The sequence below is a fragment of the Mirounga angustirostris genome, unplaced genomic scaffold (genome assembly GCF_029215605.1).
Source record: "Mirounga angustirostris isolate CCGP_5_RB_7025 unplaced genomic scaffold, mMirAng1.0.hap1 SCAF_9, whole genome shotgun sequence".
NCBI classification, from domain to species: Eukaryota; Metazoa; Chordata; class Mammalia; order Carnivora; family Phocidae; genus Mirounga; species Mirounga angustirostris.
This window is the reverse complement of record NW_026991717.1, coordinates 71554561-71572341: the sequence shown is the minus strand read 5'-3', so window position 1 is coordinate 71572341 and position 17781 is coordinate 71554561. Positions and strand designations below refer to the sequence as shown.

Here is a 17781-nt window from a genome sequence, read left to right as displayed (position 1 = left end):
GTGTTTCTTATCCTTCATTTGAAAATGTGTGACCTAGGGGTGCCTAGGTGGCTCAGTCGTTAAGCGTCTGCCTTTGGCTCAGGTCATGATCCCAGGGTCCTGGGATCGAGCCCCGCGTCTGGCTCCCTGCTCCACGGGAAGCCTGCTTCTCCCTCTCCCACTCCCCCTGCTTGTGTTCCTTCTCTCGCTATGTCTCTGTCTGTCAAATAAATAAATAAAATCTTAAAAAGAAAGGGGGGGGCGCCTGGGTGGCTCAGTCATTAAGTGTCTGCCTTGGGCTCGGGTCATGGTCCCGGGGTCTTGGGATCGAGCCCCGCATCAGGCTCCTTGCTCCGTGGGAGGCCTGCTTCTCCCTCTCCCACTCCCTCTGCTTGTGTTCCCTCTCTCGCTGTCTCTCTCTCTCTCTCTCTGTTAAATAAATAAATAAAAATCTTAAAAAAAAAAAAAAGTTCAAAGAAGAAAAAAAAATGTATGACCTAGGGGCATCTGGGTGGCTCAGTTGGTTAAACGTCTGCCTTGGGCTCAGGTCGTGATCCTGAGGTCCTGGGATCGAGTTCCGCATCAGGTTCCCTGCTCAGCCGGGAGCCTGCTTCTCCCTCTGCCTGTCATTCTCTGTCTCTAATGAAGAAATAAATAAAATCTTCAAAAAAAAAAAAAAATTTGTGACCCAGCCCTAATTATTTTACTTTTTTCCCCATCTGTGTCGTGAGAATGATAATAGAAAAATTACCAGTTAAATGGCTATGTAGATCTGTCACCATTCTATAAATATTCTGATCAAATTCCTATCTTTCTGGGCGCCTGGGTGGCTCAGGTGGTTAAGCATCTGCCTTCAGCTCAGGTCTCATGAGCTCCAGGTCCTGAGATTGATACCTACACCGGGCTCCCTGCTCAGCAGGGAGTCTGCTTCTCCCTCTTCCTCTGCCTCTCCCCACTGCCCCTGCTCTCTGTCTTGCTCTCTCTCTGTCTCCAATGAATTAAAAAAAAAAAAATCTTATCTTTCATAACTGGTGACTAAAATTCTTTGTAATTGCTATAGAACTATTCAACACAGTAATATAACCCAACAACTGTCCAAGTTAATATTTTGCATTTTGAGTAAGTAGCTCATATATTTCAATTATTCCAGCACACTTTAGGCAAAGTTAATCTTTTCTTTGGTTTATGGTCCTTTTCCTTCTAGGCTATGAGAAATATAATACTATGAGGGCAGACCCAGCCTTATGCTTCCTGGAAAAGGCTGGGCGACCAGATGACAAAGCCATTGCAGCAGAACATCGAGTGTTGGATAATTTCTCTGACATAGTAGAAGGGTAAGCATTGGTGTTTAGTTCTCTTGAAGTTCTGAGTCTACCCCTTGAAAGGCTCTTAGTTGCTTCTGCAATGTGGTAACATAATTCTGGCCTTGACTGAACCCATTGGTATTCTTAATGGTGGTTATACTCATTAATGATAAATTCTTAACAAAGAGTGGGACCAGCAGAAAGGACTCTATAAACTAGGCTAAAACCACACATTTGCCATAAGATGCAACCAAGGGTGAAAATGAATGTTACTCCCAAATGGCTTATTTGAGGTGCTCGCTTTGGCAGCACATATACCAAATGGCTTATTTGATGTTCAGTTCAGTTTTTTGGGTTTTTTTTGTTTTTTTGCAGTGCTTTTCTGTGCATCCACAGTAGCTGAAAGGACAACTGAACTGGTTGTCTTTTTTTTTTTTTTAATGTTTTATTTATTTATTCATGAGAGGCAGAGAGAGAGGCAGAGGCAGAGGGAGAAGCAGGCTCCCCGCCTAGCAGGGAGCCCGATGCAGGACTCAATCCCAGGACCCAGGATCATGACCTGAGCCGAAGGCAGGCGCTTAACCATCTGAGCCATCCAGGTGCCCCTGAACTGGTTGTCTTGAAAGATAATATCCATGCAGCTCTCCTATGTCACTTATGTGGTAGAGCCTCAGGAGATTTTAGCCCTGGTTTATCGTCTGCCAATGGTGGCTGACACATACAGGCATATACTCTGTCTGGATACATGTCTCGATGATGAGTTGCCATGCTAATACTGAGTCACCAGGTAGGGCAGTGTTGCCCTAATTTGGGTGCCAGTGAGTTTAACAAAACTTCTCACATGGAGACCTGAGGGACATGTGAAATATTTGGCTTAATTCATGAATACCCATGCACTCTGCAATTGAGAGATTTCTCTTTGATGATCACAACCTTAGTTTGCTTAGTGCAGGACCCTCAAAGGAAATTGGGTTGGTTATTCATCAGAAATCATTTATTATGTCACCCTTCTACTCAAAAGAGCAAAGTAAAACAAGCAAACATGGACTATTTAAATGTAACAATTAAATAGGAAAGAGGAGAAGAATGGGTAAACCATGAAAAGGGCTATCAAGAGAAAGGAAGTATCCTGGCCAAAGTATTTCATTTCAGATTCAAGCAATTTAGAATGGCACTTTGTCAGTTTTTTCCCATTCTTCATCCTGTTGGATGCTCTACCTAATCTTATTCGGAGCTTAGCACCTGGCCTGCCATCCCTTTGAGCATTGAAGGAAAACCACGGTTCCATGCTGGATTGTATGTTTGGCCAGGTGTTCATCTTAAATTCCTCTTAGTGAAAGAAGATACATTCTTTTTTTTTTTTTTCCATGCCTTTGGATAATTTTAGGGTTGACTTTGATAAGGATTGTGAAGATCCTGAATATAAACCACTCCAGGGTCCCCCGAAGGACCAAGATGATGAGGTGAGGAATTCTCATTTGAGAGTAGCTTTGCTCTACTATGACTAAATAGTTAAGTATTCTCCCATTCCCTGGATTCTGAAGTATACTGATTAATTTATAATACAAAATGGAAAGTAACTATTATTTGATACTATAAAGTATTAATGGAAAAGATTGTAACACCAGTTGGGGGAGACCAGGGATGACTTTGTGGAGGAGGTGGGACCAAGCTGGATATTGAAATATATTATTTGCTAAATTCTTGAGTCCCTTTATTTTCAAGCCATTAATAGCAACTGATTTTTTTTCTTAGTCCTTTAGTTGGTTGCTTCCATTTTTTTTGTGAGGGTTCATTAGAAATTTTTCTTGATCCCTTTGGTGCCATAGAAGGACACACATAAGAAATTGATTTCAGAATGTCAACTTCCCCCCCTTTTCCCTCCCCCCTCCATCCTATGGGGTGGATCTCCTTCTCTAGGGTGATCCCTTGATGATGATGGATGAGGAGATCTCAGTGATTGATGGAGATGAAGGTAAACTTCTAGGTCAACTAGTATAATTTTGTGTGGGGTGGTGGGTTGGGGAATTACTAACTGAATTCTGTCCTGTCCTGGGATTTCTAAGAGCTTTGCTTTTGGGTGGGTTGAAATACTGGTGTTATCTTTCCTACCTTTCCTGTACTTCCTATTCATTCTGCTTTGCTTCCCACAGCCCAGGTAACCCAGCAGCCAGGCCATCTCTTCTGGCCTCCAGGCTCTGCTCTAACAGCTAGGCTTCGGCGCCTAGTAACAGCTTATCAGCGCAGCTACAAGAGAGAACAGATGAAGATAGAGGCTGCAGAACGAGGGGACCGGAGACGGCGGCGTTGTGAGGCAGCCTTCAAACTAAAAGAAATTGCGCGGCGGGAGAAACAGCAACGGTAAAGTGTGGCTGGGAATTTGGGCTGAGGTGTAAGCTTGCCTTCAGCTATGGGCTATGGGTCCTATATTGAAAAGCATTTTAGGAAGGATTTATTTGGAATTCCCTACAGAGGGACCATTTTCTTTGCCTTTGGTTGTTACTCCTCTGCGACAAAAAACCTTGCTTGTGTGCATTATCACAGCTTCTAGGAAAGTGGCCATTCTCATTGAGTTATTTGCCCACATATTTTTTCCCTTAGCTAGCTGGCTATTCTTAAATTCTTACATGTTATAGAGTACCTCTTAACTACCTCTTCTGCTGTCTCCTGGGCTGTTTTTTGTTTTGTTTTGTTTTTTTGTCCCTATTTTCAATTTTTTGTTTATTCAGGTATTCTAAGCCACGCTAAGAAGTAACCAGTTTCCCTGTGTTTTTCTGATCACTGCTGCCTGATTCCTTTTCCCTTTAGATGGACAAGGCGTGAACAAACTGATTTCTATCGAGTGGTGTCTACCTTTGGTGTGGAGTATGACCCTGATACCATGCAGTTCCATTGGGATCGCTTCCGTACTTTTGCCCGACTGGACAAAAAAACAGACGAAAGCCTTACCAAGTACTTCCATGGCTTTGTGGCCATGTGTCGCCAAGTGTGCCGACTTCCCCCAGCAGCTGGAGATGGTAAGCAAGGCTGGAGAGTCTTGGGTGAGTGGGGATGGATGGCAACAGAAACTAATGTGGTTCGTTTCTCCTCCCACCCCTGTGTCTTGCAGAGCCCCCGGACCCTAATCTGTTCATTGAGCCCATCACTGAGGAGAGGGCCTCACGGACTCTCTACCGTATTGAATTGCTTCGGCGCTTACGGGAACAAGTTTTATGCCATCCCCTTCTGGAAGATCGGCTGGCATTATGTCAGCCTCCAGGTCCTGAATTGCCCAAATGGTGGGAGCCTGTTCGGCATGATGGGGAGCTTCTACGAGGGGCAGCCCGCCATGGGGTGAGCCAAACAGACTGCAACATCATGCAGGACCCAGACTTCTCTTTTCTGGCTGCCCGTATGAATTATATGCAGAACCATCAGGCAGGAGCACCAGCTCCATCCTTGTCACGCTGCTCTACGCCACTGCTACACCAGCAGTATACCTCGCGCACTGCCTCACCACTGCCCCTGCGCCCAGATGCTCCTGTTGAAAAGCCACCTGAGGAGACAGCTGCCCAGGTCCCCAGTCTGGAGAGTCTGACTTTAAAACTAGAGCATGAGGTGGTGGCCAGGAGCCGACCAACCCCACAAGACTATGAGATGCGAGTAGCCCCCTCTGATACTACCCCTCTGGTTTCCCGGAATGTTCCACCAGTCAAACTGGAGGATGAGGATGATTCAGACTCTGAACTGGACTTGAGCAAGCTGTCACCATCATCCTCTTCTTCCTCATCCTCATCCAGCTCCAGCTCCAGCACTGATGAGAGTGAGGACGAGAAGGAAGAAAAGCTAAGTGAGTGCATGTGACAGGCTGTTGGCCCTTTTCCCTATTCCCAGCTCCGTGCTGCCCCCCCCCCCCCCCAACGCCCCAGCTCTTTCCCTTCTTTTCTAAATGCATCCTCTGGGAGAGATTTGGATTTCGATTTGTTAGAACACCGAAAGAGATCTGTTATTCTTTGGGCCTTTATTTAAAGCCCATGTAATTCCATTTATATATAACTTTATTCTTCCATCTTTGCTCACATTCTGTATGATCTCTAGCTGCTGACCGGTCCCGCTCAAAGCTCTATGATGAAGAGAGTCTTCTGTCCCTCACTATGTCCCAAGATGGATTCCCAAATGAAGATGGAGAACAAATGACCCCTGAGCTTCTGCTGCTACAAGAAAGACAAAGAGCTTCTGAGTGGCCCAAGGTAACAGCCTCATGCCTGGACATACAGTCTAGAAATATACTTTAACAAAAACCGGGAACAAGGAACAGATGGTTCTGGTTTTCTTTAGTTGTATTTAGTGCTATACATTTTTTCATGAAACTCTACCCAGTTGACTTAGGGATCTGATACTATTATCTCCCTCCTTCTGCCTTCTGATTTTTACACATCCTGCTAATGATGGCCCTGTTGTTTGTCACAGAATCACATAGCTGGTACTCAGGCCCTAAAACCAGTATTGATTTCTTTTCCCCCCACTCAGGATCGTGTCCTTATAAACCGTATTGACCTCGTCTGCCAGGCTGTACTCTCAGGGAAGTGGCCTTCTAGCCGCCGGAGCCAGGAAATGGTAACAGGAATTTTGGGGCCAGGCAACCACTTGCTAGACAGTCCCTCATTGACTCCAGGAGAATATGGTGACTCTCCAGTCCCCACACCACGAAGTAGCAGCGCAGCTTCCATGGCAGAGGAGGAGGTGTCCGCAGTCACCACAGCAGCAGCTCAGTTCACGAAACTTCGCAGAGGCATGGATGAAAAGGAGTTTACAGTTCAGATCAAAGATGTAAGCTCAGCATTTAGGCACTGGGAAGTGGGGAAGGAGACCGGAGTTTTGCTAACTACTTCACTAAGGGGATATTAAACTTGTTTGGTTAGCTAACTTTAAAAAATGAGAAGGGGGCGCCTGGGTGGCTCAGTTGGTTGAGCGACTGCCTTCGGCTCAGGTCATGATCCTGGAGTCCCGGGATCGAGTCCCGCATCGGGCTCCCTGCTCAGCAGGGAGTCTGCTTCTCCCTCTGACCCTTCGCTCTCTCATGCTCTCTCTCTATCTCATTCTCTCTCTCAAATAAATAAATAAAATCTTTAAAAAAAATAAATAAATAAAATTAAAAAAAATAATAAAAAAATAAAAAATGAGAAGGGAGTTGGGGGGCCTGGCTGGCTCAGTCGGTAGAGCATGCAGCTCTTGATCTCGGGGCTTGTAAGTTGGAGCCCCACGTTGGGTGTAGAGATGACTTGAAATCTTTTAAAAATAAATAAGTAAAAATAAAAAGGAGAGGGGAGAAAAATTAAAGTTCACAAAGCTCCATTGAGGAAAAGTCATTGCAGTAAAGGAAGGGATCTTGTATCTCCTAAGGACCAGATTAAAAGAACCCATATGTTTTGAAAGAAATATAGTTGATACAAGGCTTCTTTTGGGTGGCTTGTTTGTAGATCCTAGAAACCTGGTTTTTAAAGATTGAAATCAAATTGTGGGAAAGCTAGTAAAATAACGCCTAAATATTGTGGGCCTTATTAAGTTAAAAATAAGAAGTCATTCTTAGTGAAATTAAATCAGTGTTATTTATTTTATAGATGGGAAATTTTATTTTTCCTGATCATCTTCCCTATTGAAATCCTATTAGCTGGTCCTTAAGTACTCAACAAGAAAATTTTCTTTTTCTTTCTTTTTCCTTTTTTTTTAAAGTAGCCTCCACACCAGCATGGAGCCCAACACGGGACTTGATCTCACAACCCTGAGATCAAGACCTGATCTGAGATCAAGAGTCAGATACTTAACTGACTGAGCCACCCAGGAACCCCAAGAAAAATTTCTTAAACTAGTATGTGATAGGAATTACCAGGATTTTGCCCCTGTGATGAGTTGCCATGCTAATATTGAGACACCAGGTATGGGGTGTTTTCGAGATAAATTCTTCTCTTATGTCTACCTGAGGGGCACTAGGTCAAGAAACGAAATCTTTCTATGGAAAAAGTATATAAGTTTAGATACATTTCTAATTTCTACTCTTTAGCCAGATGGCCTTCCTTCTCATCATTGAGCCAGAGGATGACCCTTACCCTAAGATCCCCAAAGCTTAATATTTACTTTAAAAACATGTGCCATATGACATCTTGGGTGGGTGGGTTGTCTTCTTAGGAGGAAGGATTGAAGTTAACATTCCAGAAGCACAAGTTGATGGCTAATGGAGTAATGGGAGATGGACATCCTCTGTTTCATAAGAAGAAGGGAAACAGAAAGAAGCTAGTCGAGGTGAGTGGGAGAGAGTTTTTGACATGATGATTAGGTTTTTTTATTCTCACTAATTGATGAAGGCAGTTGGGATTAAGGGACTAGAAGATACTAGAATTATTTTATGGTTACCATTGGCTCTGCTCCCCCTCCCTCCCTGCCCCAAAGAAGAGTATGTGCTCATGGGGGTGGATTCTGGGTTTGCAGCTGGAGGTGGAGTGCATGGAAGAGCCTAATCACCTTGATGTGGACCTGGAGACCCGGATCCCTGTCATCAATAAGGTGGATGGTACTTTGCTGGTGGGTGAGGATGCCCCTCGCCGGGCTGAACTGGAGATGTGGTTACAGGGTCATCCAGAGTTCGCTGTCGATCCCCGATTTCTAGCGGTGAGTGGCAGTTCCATCCAGCAAGATTTAAAGTCATTTCCTTGGTATTTAAGCTGCATGAGAGGGAGGAAGCATGCCATAGTATGTCATTTTTTTCTGTATCTGCCGAATACCATAATACCCAGTCTTCCTAACTCACAGAGTTGTTTGAGAATCAAAATAAAATAATGTTAAAGCACTTATTAAACTAAATACTAGGCAAATATTTATTATTGATTATATAAATACCTAATTTTGGGGGGGAGAGATCTGCTAATGGCAGGTTTCCACTAGGACTAATCCTTAATTTATCCATGCAATAAGAATTTGTTGTGAAACTAGACATTAGTACCTTAATAATTACTCCAAAGAGATTTTTATTCCTCTAGGATAACTAACAGTTTTCTATTTCAGTATATGGAGGATCGCAGAAAACAGAAGTGGCAGAGATGTAAAAAAAATAATAAGGCAGAACTGAACTGTTTGGGAATGGAACCAGTACAGACGGCTAACTCTAGGAATGGTAAAAAGGTGAGTGAGACTGAGGCATTACCACTCTGTTCCCACATTAGATGTGACTGGAGAAATAATTCGTGTTCTGTTACTTCCTTTTTTCCAGTGTATGAAAAAATATATCTTCAGTCCACCAATCAGGAAACTAGGGTAATTTTATTGATATTTTTACAGTCCTTGGCATCATCATCTGTAGAGGAGCATAAAATTCTAAAAGTAACTTGAGCACTTTAAGCATATTAAAACGTAAGGATTAGTAAGATGTGTTGGAACAGTCAAGGCTTTCTGTTCTTCTGACTGACTAAGGGATTTTGGCAAATCCTTTAACCTTTTCAGTTTGAACATCCTGAAAAGTTGAGGGTATAGGAGCAGATAATCTCTTAAAAATTTTATGATCCTGTACATTTTAGAAGTGACGTCGGGCCTACCAAGGACAATAGTCATAGCGTTTTCCAACATGGAGGAAGTTGAGAATTGCTGATAATAACACCAGTAATGGAAAAAGGACAGGAAAACATGTTTTATAGTTAATAACAACAACTTCGGTTATTCCATTATAGGCCATTTGGTAGATGAGGTACCCATAATTCTTTGCAATAAAATCTGACTTTAAAAGTTTCTCTTTGCTGTTTGCCTTACTTTGGTCAATAGTTGTCTTTTTTTAAACATATTAAATCATGGTGTGGTAAGCAGTCATTTAAAATGATTAGCACTTGTCTAATCATCCCCCATTGGATCTTTTATATACATCTTTACACATATATGTTATTTATATCTAAAACCACATGGTGTATCTTTTAACAAAATTAATTTCCAAATGAACAATATGCATCTTCTGCATTTAACAAATTGAGATTGTTACTTTACACGTTATAGTTATTTGTGAGGTGCATTTTTGAGGCTTATTATTTTTACATTGGTGAAAGTGGTTTCATATAAATATTGTTACCATAGAAGAATATTTTAACTTTTCCTCAAAGCCTCCATGGGACCAAGAGTATAATAAGCAGAGTGGTTGATATGGGAGGCTGATGGTTGGAAGGCTGGTACCTTCTCTGTTGTGAATTTCACATTATAGAGCAGCTTATAAAAAAGGCTTTTCCTCCAGTATTACCTATTTTTCCCTCAAGTATTTTGCTACGTCTTTATACTCAGTTGATAAATCTAAGAAAGGAAAGATCCTAGGGAGTCACAGAAAATCGTAATATGACTAATACAGAATTCTTTTTTTTTTTTTTTTTTTAGAATTTATTTGAGAGAGAGGGAGCGTGTGAGTTGGGGAAGGAACAGAGGGGGAAAGCATCTCAAGCAGACTCCGTGCTAAGCTCAGAGCCCATTGCAGGGCTCAATCACCTGACCTGAGCCAAAACCGAGAGTTGAATACTTAACTAACTGCACCACCGCCCCTGTACAGAATTCTTAATGCAGACAGAATTAATGGTGTATTATTACTGGTACCTGCAGGAGTTTAGGTGCTTTTATTGTTATATTTTAAAAGTCTATACAAATACAGTGTATTGAAATGTTTAGTTTTCCAAATCAGAAAGGTATATTCCCATATCAGGTGTTAGGCTTAGATTGGTAAGTAGAGTCCAGAGACACAGATACCAAATGTCTGAATTTAATGCCAGTATACCCAGTATTATACTTAGGTCTAGCAAAGCAGAGGCACTAGAAGTAATAAGTTCCAGCTTCAGTGTACTTAGTCAAAATTTACAGTCAGAATATCCAGGGGTGCCTGGGTGGCTCAGTTGGTTAAGTGTATGACTCTTGATTTCAGCTCAGGTCATATCTCAGGGTCATGAGATTGAGCCCTGTGTTGGGCTCACACTGGGTGTGGAGCCTGCTTGAGATTCTCTTTCTCTCCCTCTGCCCCTCCTTGCCCACTTGGATTCTCTCTCTCTCTAAAAAATAAAAATAAAATAATTTACGGACAGAACATCTAGAAGAAGCAACTTAAAATTCAGCAGATACGTTTTTTATCAATGTGAAAAACACTTTATTAAGTTTCGTGAGGAGCTACCCACAATCTTTTTGTTGTTCTAGACATCCAGAAAGAAGTCTTAACCTGACCTGTCTTTAGTTTACCACACTCTGCTGTGCTAATGAGTAATAGTTTCGTGAATGTCAATATAGTTGTGCTGTACTTCACATGGTAAGATCATGTGAACAACCTGCCATCAGTAAAGTATACTGTGCAAATACTGATTCATTCACTGGCTTACTCAGTCTCCTTGTTAACAAGGGTAAGCATCTGTGAAATGGCTGGATAGAGTAAAGGTACAATGCAGTCATGGAAAAAAGCAAAACTCTGGTTCACCTAAGTGTCAGTATCAATGTCTCCATTTTAGCTTTAGCACTGGAATGCTTCTAGCAGCTATATCCAGCATTTCCTCCTCCTATTACCATCAAGCCTCATCTGACTGCTTTCTTTGTCCCTCCTAAAGATATTGAGTAAAAAAGCACTTGCAAGCTAGGACTCTGTTGACTTCGTTTGCTTTTTTTCCTTTCTTTGTTTTTACTATCTTCTACTCCTTCCTCCTAGGGTCACCATGCTGAAACTGTGTTCAACCGGGTTTTGCCAGGGCCTATTACGCCAGACAGCAGCAAGAAGCGGGCCCGTAGGATGCGACCAGACCTTTCAAAGATGATGGCCCTGATGCAGGGTGGAGGCACTGGGTCCCTGTCTCTGCATAATACCTTCCAACACAGCAGTAGTGGCCTGCAGTCTGTGTCATCCCTGGGTCACAGCAGTGCCACTTCTGCATCTTTGCCTTTTATGCCGTTTGTGATGGGTGGTGCAGCATCATCCCCTCATGTAGACTCCAGCACCATGCTTCATCACCACCACCACCACCCCCACCCCCACCATCACCACCATCACCATCCAGGCCTGAGAGCCCCTGGCTACCCTTCTTCACCAGCCACTACCACCTCTGGTACTGCCTTGAGGTTGCCACCACTGCAACCTGAGGAGGATGAGGACGATGAGGATGAAGATGATGATGATGATTTATCTCAGGGCTATGATAGCTCAGAAAGGGACTTCTCACTCATTGATGATCCTATGATGCCAGCCAACTCAGACTCAAGTGAAGATGCTGATGACTGAAGCCCCAGCATGGTCCCCGTTGCTTGGGTGGCTGCTGTATTTTCAATTACTCTGGCCCTTGGACTATGGAAAAGTGGGAGGGGCAGGAGAGATGTGGGGAAACCCAGGACTCCAGGAGGTGAAAAGGAAAAAGAAAACTTGTACCTGATTGCTTCCAAATTTGAGAGGATTGGGTGGGCAGGGGGAACTCCTAAAATAATACATGACCACTTCCTCATTTCTGGGGAAGGAAAGGAGACTAGAGCAGCTGATGTGCTCACCCCTCCCTAAACCCCTCCATTAACCACAGACTATGTAGCGCTGGCCCTAGCCTCTGGCAGAGCCTGTTCCTGGCCGAACTGTGGATACAGCTGGAGGGTCAGGAACTGTTACCTTCCTTCCCCTTGGCATTAATAAATTTAAGTTAATCCTTTTCCATTCTTCCCTTGTTCTATATTTGCTAAAACCCAATATAAATGTTAATTTTGAATTCATGATGGGTAATTTCAATACCACTTTCCTAAAGTTCATTATTGTAAATGCAGTTACCTTGGATAGGACAAAGTCATCTCTACTCCATTAAAGGATATATGTAAGTGTAGTCAATCCAGCTTGCTAAAAGCAAGTGAATTGTTTAATAGTAGGCAAATGTCCCAGATTCAAACTCCCAAGTTCTTGGAAGAAATGAGAAGGAAGAATTTCCTCAAGGAACCATGAACATTTTGTTTGGAATTAACTGAAATAACGGTGCTTTGGGGAAACCATAAGAACGGTATCACTTCATGAACTGTGGCAAGGGAACAGGCTGACTGGAAGGAACGTTGTCAAGACTTGGGCCGGGGCGGAGGGCGGGGTGGGGAGGGGAGAAGGAGCAGGCCGACTGGGTTGTGTGAAGCCCCTCAAGCCATTTGTTAAAGACTCTTCCCCTGCCATCCCAGCGCTCAGATGAAGCCTGGGCATTTTATTTCCCTTTCTAAGGCAAATAGTTTTGTGGGCTTTTTCTCCCTGGTTAGTGCTCTCTCCTTCCTCGCCACCAAAGATCCTTCCAGTCCTGGAGCAGCAGAGGCTTTTGCTTCCCCACCATTTAGGAGGGAAATGCACCCAAAGTTCCCACTCCTGACCCACGCCAGATCCCGCTCTTTCCGTTTCCCCTTCATTTATCAGTGGGTGGGGCCGTTGCAGCGGCGCGCAGCCGCTCGTGTGGGGCGGGGCAGGCACGGCGGGCCTCCCGCCTCCTCAGCAGTGCCCAGCCGCCGCCGCCTGGGCCAGAAATCCGAGCTCCTGGAAACCGCAGCAGGGCTGAGAGTAAGGGCGGGGCGGGGCGGGGCGTCACGTGATGACGTCGCCTCGCGTGCGGCTGGCTGTTGCTAAGTTGACAAGAAAACCCCGCGAAAATCTAGACTCTTTGTGTTGCACATTTTGTTGATTTTCCCACTGTCTTCCTCTCCTCCAACCTCCGGAGAGAGATTTAAAAAAAAAAAAAAAAAAAAAATCCCAAGTGCTGTCGGGACCCGGAAGCGGAAAGGGCATCTTTGAGGTCGATACTTCCGGGTCACTGGGAGAGTGCGGGATTCCGGGGCCGAGAGCGGGTGGCGGATCCGGGACCTCGCGTGATTCTCGGAACCCGAGCAGGAGCGGCGTCTGTGGCTATGGCTGTGACTCTGGACAAAGACGCTTATTACCGGCGAGTGAAGAGACTGTACAGCAATTGGCGGGTGAGATAGATCCCGTAATTTTCCCTAGGGAGCCCCCCTCTGCCATCCCATAATAACCCCGTTTCTCGGCGCCCTTTTTTCCTTTTCCGTCGGGAATTCCCGGGTTCAGTGTCGCGCCCCTTTAGTTGCTGCAGGACCATTCACCGCAGGCCGCCCCCAGCGCCGCCCCGGAACAGGGAATCCCCCGCAATCACCCTGCCCTGCGGCCACCACCATCTTCCCCGCGTGCTGGCCCCCGTCATGCATAACAGCCTCCTCTCACGGTCTCTTCCCGCCCTAGAAGAGGCATCATCCTTCCCTCCCACTCCGTGATCCCGTCTTGCTGCCCCCCTCCTGCAGTGTTCATACACACCCACGCACTCGCTCTGTCCTTCCAGAACCAGAGTATTCCGCCCCAGGTCCCGCCAGAATTACAACCTTCTTCGTAAAAGGTGGATGGGGCTAGTAGGATGTAAATCGGGTTTTTCGTGTTTATCGTTTGCGGGGCTTTTGCTGGAGTTAAAAAAAAAAATACTAATCACGCGCAACCGTCTCATGTTCTAGGCCCTGCCGTGGGTAACACAGAAACCTAATGCTGAAAACCTGCAAGCTTTAGTAATGCAAAAACGATGTGATGCCTAAAATCTCATTAGTTCTCCTCTTTGGTAGAGTATCCGGGGCACGTGTTGAGAAAAAGCTGTTGCAGTCCCAAGTATTTTAAAGATTGGGTAATTTTGCCGCTTGGATAATATCCACGGTTAAAATTTATTTTTATGATAGTAATTTATCAATTCGTATATTTGATTGCATCCTGTGGTGCAGGCTGAGCTGTCTAGCTTAAGTCTGGCCTCTGAACTCTGTCATCCAAGGAAACTAAAACTAATAAAGACTTTTTAAAACCTGAAAAACGTCCTGACAAAAATGATCAGTTCTGATTTCAGCATTGTAAATTGCCTTTCAAAGAGACCCTCTACTAAAAACCAAGCTATTAAAATTGGTGAGTTCCCCGCCATTCATATTAAAGGTTCATGTGTCTGTTTCATCTTTTGAAAATAAATGCATTAGATAATTGTAAATAAAATGGATCCTTTTTTGCGTTTTATGAAAAGGAAAAATAAGGACTTTATACAAGACAAGTACTGAGCATAAGTTTTAATTTAAAAATTTTGTATTGGTTAATTTCTAATGAATGTTTCACAGTTTCTTTCACAGTTACATTTTTAAATTTTAACATAATCCATGTTAGAAAAACTCTTTCTAAAAGCCACATTGTTTTCTAGAGGTCAGTAAGTATAAATGTGCAGTAATCGGAAGCCCTCTCTTCCACCTCTAGACCCTGAAATTCCACATCTTTGATGTAGAGGTTGTTTCTAGTCACGGTGATTCAGAGTTTATCAAGTTGTTCATCTTCTCTAGACCATTCACAAAAGCTAAGATTAATTTAGAGCTCAGAGTTCCCTTACATGATAGATAAATGCAAAACATGAGACTAGGAAAAACTTAAGGCCCAAAGACAGATTAACAAACTTAATATTAAATGATAATCTTTAAATCCAGGGAAGTTAAATTATTGGCCCTAATTTTTTGTTTCTCAAAAATCAGTAAAATTTATCTTGGCCCTCCTACTTACATCATTTGAAGAGGTATGTTAGATGTTAATGGTGTTTGAGTTATGAGCGAGATCCATATAAAATGTACTCACTAGCAAAATTTGTGGCTAATTATTATGAAATCTTACTTGAATAAACTTTCTGCTTTCTTGTAACTGCAAATTTTAATAACTGCCCAGAACCCACCTGTAGAATTCCTTTCTGCATGGACAGCCTTTCCAGGTTACAGCATTCTGATCTGCTTAGGCATAGATCATGGTTGTCTGGGGTATGCGGTAAATTCTGTTTGCTTATTTTCTTAGCTGTAGCAGAAAGATAATGAAATATATAGGTGCATAATACAGTTATTTTTACATTTTTCCTTTTTTAATAAGAAAACTAGCATTGAGATAAGGGAATAAGTTGAAGTTAACTATATAAATCCCAAGCTTTGTATTGTCAGCACCCATCTTCAAAGAACTATCCATTATGACAAAAGTTCACAAACTAGAAAATTAGTTGGGCGCCATATCTACTTTTTAGTTTTAGATACCTTCAAGCATAAGGTTTTCAGAACTGTGTTGTTGTGTGTGGTAGCTCCAACTCTTCAGCCACATAGAGTAGAAGAAACCCAAAAAACTAACCTTGTTTTGTTTTTTAAATAAGAACAGGAGTTAATGTGGCTCCTAATCTCACTTACCTGCAGATTGAGTTTGGGATAGATACATATTGTGAGGCTATTGCAAGTAAGATATTTCTTTTTTCTTTTGATTTTTTTTTTTTTTAAGATTTTATTTGAGAGAGCACATATGGGCATGAGTGAGGGGAGAGGGAGAGAGGGACTCTTAGACTCCATGCCCAGCGCAGAGCCCATCTCCTGGCTCAGTCTCAGCAGCCCTGAGATCATGACCTGAGCCAGAGTCAAGTCGGAAGCTTAACTGACTGAGCCACCCAGGCGTCCCAGTAAGATATTGTTTCTGATTTACAATTTTTGTACTTATGTCCTAAAAATAGTTGTAGCATCACATACTTCTGTTTGAATAGAAATTTCTAAAACATCAATGAGAAATAGTGTCATTTGAGAAATGAGAAAAAAGGCTCAGTCAAAAATCAGGAGATCTCTGTAGTGACTAGAAGTTATTACTGTTTTATGGACTGTACTTGGATGTTTGAGTCTGGTCCGGTCCTGCCTCTTATTTTTTAAATTAGAACTGCTGTGAGCAGAAAGGATGTGTAGCGCCTGTCTATTTCTGTGTTAGAAAACTCCATGTGGTAGTGGTGGGTCTTGAGAGTGGGCTGTGGGCTTCTCCTCTGGCCTCTTAACTGGGTCCTTATTCAGGGCTCCCACCTTTTCAGCACTGTGATCATTTTTAACCAGGTATTATGGTTAGTCCCACATGGGGTATGAGGTGAAGGAGGTTAGTCACCATTCTACAGTTCCAGGTTGGTTTGGTTTTTTTGGGGGTTTTTTTGACAGCACACACACTGGCGGGGAGGGGCAGAGGGAGAGGGAAAAGCAGACTCCCCGCTGAGGGGCTCCATCCCAGGATCATGATCTGAGCGAAGGCAGATGCTTAACCGACTGAGCTACCCAGGTGCCCCAAGTTCCAGCTTTTTGAGAACCAAGGGAAACAATATCCAGGCATACCTGTAACCCATTTGAGACCTACCTCTCAGGGCATCCTGCTATGAGTGAACCTTGACTTCAGTCGTTTGCCTTTTATCCCAAAAGAATTCTGTAAAATGTCAGAATTTGTTGTCAAAAGGAATGCTGATCCAGTGCATTCATTCATGTGTCTGTATGCCACCGGTCAGGATTGAGATGGTGGGTGGCTCTGACCCTAAAGACTTTGTGCCTGTGGAGAAGACGATATGCTATCGTGTCAGTGTCTCTCAGTTGCCACTTTCTGACTCTCCTGATTTTTGTCATGGACAAGCTTCGTGTTCTGGATTGCTCTCCAAAGCTAGGCAGTTACTGTCTATGGCTTAGGAAGGTTCTTTAAAACACAGGCAATACCCATACTACTTTGAGCAAAGATAATGGTTTACTTCTGCCCATCTCCATTCTTCATGGCTCTTTTATCTTGAGGTAGAGAAAGGTTTAAGTAATGCACTGGACTCTTCAAGAAGAGGAGAGCTAGATGGAAGTAAATGCCTGGACAGGTTGGGATTCATTTATTCTTGCATGCTCAACTTTTATAGTCTACTCTAGTTATCCACTTTCTTATATTTATTTTTTATCCCTATTACCAAGTGTGGTGCCTGGTGTGTAGTAGGCACTCAGTGAACAGTGGTGACAATTTCTGAGCTTTCATGCATCTGTTTCTTGGTTTGAAGAGACTTCTGTCCGGGCTATGCATAAGTGGCCGTAAGTCCTTCCTTTCCTAGAACTGTTCACCTGTTGTCCCCATGTAATTACTAATGGCACACCTTTATATTCTCCAAATTGTCTTGGTTTGGTTGATAAATTATATACTAGCTATAACCAGGGACTTAAAAATGGTTCCTCTTTTAATGCAATACCTTGGTTTAAAGGAAGTTAGTTCCTATGCTGCAGTATTTCAGCAATTTTTATCATTCTGATACTACCTTCACAATTTCTGCTAATTTCTTATTATCTATATGTACTTTGCACTTTATTTTTTTTTTAAAGATTTTATCTGTTTATTTGACAGAGATACCACGCATAAGCAGGGTGAGGGATAGAGGGAGAAGCAGACTCCCTGCTGAGCAGGAAGCCTGATGCGGGGCTCGATCCCAGGACCCTGGGATCATGATCTGAGCCGAAGGCAGACCCTTAACGACTGAGCCACCCCAGCGCCCCTGTACCTTGCTCTTTAAAAATTGTTTTCAGGGGTGCCTGGGTGGCTCAGTCGTTAAGTGTCTGCCTTCGGCTCAGGTCATGATCCCAGGGTCCTGGGATCGAGCCCCGCCTTGGGCTCCCTGCTCCGTGGGAAGCCTGCTTCTCCCTCTCCTACTCCCCCTGC

The 17781-nt window shown here is 43.4% G+C and overlaps 2 protein-coding genes and 2 non-coding genes across 10 annotated transcripts in view; all 4 read left to right on the top strand.

The window, feature by feature from the left end:
* CHD8 (chromodomain helicase DNA binding protein 8) overlaps window positions 1-11945 on the top strand; it is a 61291-nt gene extending 49346 nt beyond the window's left edge. For 6 of the 7 annotated variants that reach the window (XM_045900503.3, XM_054513636.2, XM_054513639.2 and 3 more), the window contains 12 exons: window positions 1184-1313; window positions 2671-2746; window positions 3204-3258; window positions 3437-3644; window positions 4092-4300; window positions 4393-5112; window positions 5361-5512; window positions 5793-6092; window positions 7449-7562; window positions 7749-7928; window positions 8322-8438; window positions 10966-11945. In XM_045900503.3, the coding sequence (XP_045756459.1) occupies window positions 1184-1313; window positions 2671-2746; window positions 3204-3258; window positions 3437-3644; window positions 4092-4300; window positions 4393-5112; window positions 5361-5512; window positions 5793-6092; window positions 7449-7562; window positions 7749-7928; window positions 8322-8438; window positions 10966-11532 (2828 nt within the window). In that variant the 3' untranslated portion in view covers window positions 11533-11945. The remainder of the gene's footprint in view (window positions 1-1183; window positions 1314-2670; window positions 2747-3203; window positions 3259-3436; window positions 3645-4091; window positions 4301-4392; window positions 5113-5360; window positions 5513-5792; window positions 6093-7448; window positions 7563-7748; window positions 7929-8321; window positions 8439-10965) is intronic. The other variant, XM_054513638.2, reaches the window with a different exon arrangement.
* LOC123862753 (small nucleolar RNA U6-53/MBII-28) lies at window positions 2032-2141 on the top strand. The gene has a single exon (XR_006795423.1). It is a non-coding gene; the product is annotated as a small nucleolar RNA U6-53/MBII-28 (small nucleolar RNA).
* On the top strand, window positions 7160-7248 carry LOC123862754 (small nucleolar RNA U6-53/MBII-28). Its single transcript, XR_006795424.1, has one exon. It is a non-coding gene; the product is annotated as a small nucleolar RNA U6-53/MBII-28 (small nucleolar RNA).
* Window positions 11946-12927: 982 nt separating the features above from the next.
* The window catches only part of SUPT16H (SPT16 homolog, facilitates chromatin remodeling subunit), a 40011-nt gene continuing 35157 nt past the window's right edge, over window positions 12928-17781 (top strand). The window contains exon 1 of the mRNA XM_045900498.2: window positions 12928-13226. Within this exon, the coding sequence (XP_045756454.1) occupies window positions 13161-13226 (66 nt within the window). The 5' untranslated portion in view covers window positions 12928-13160. The remainder of the gene's footprint in view (window positions 13227-17781) is intronic.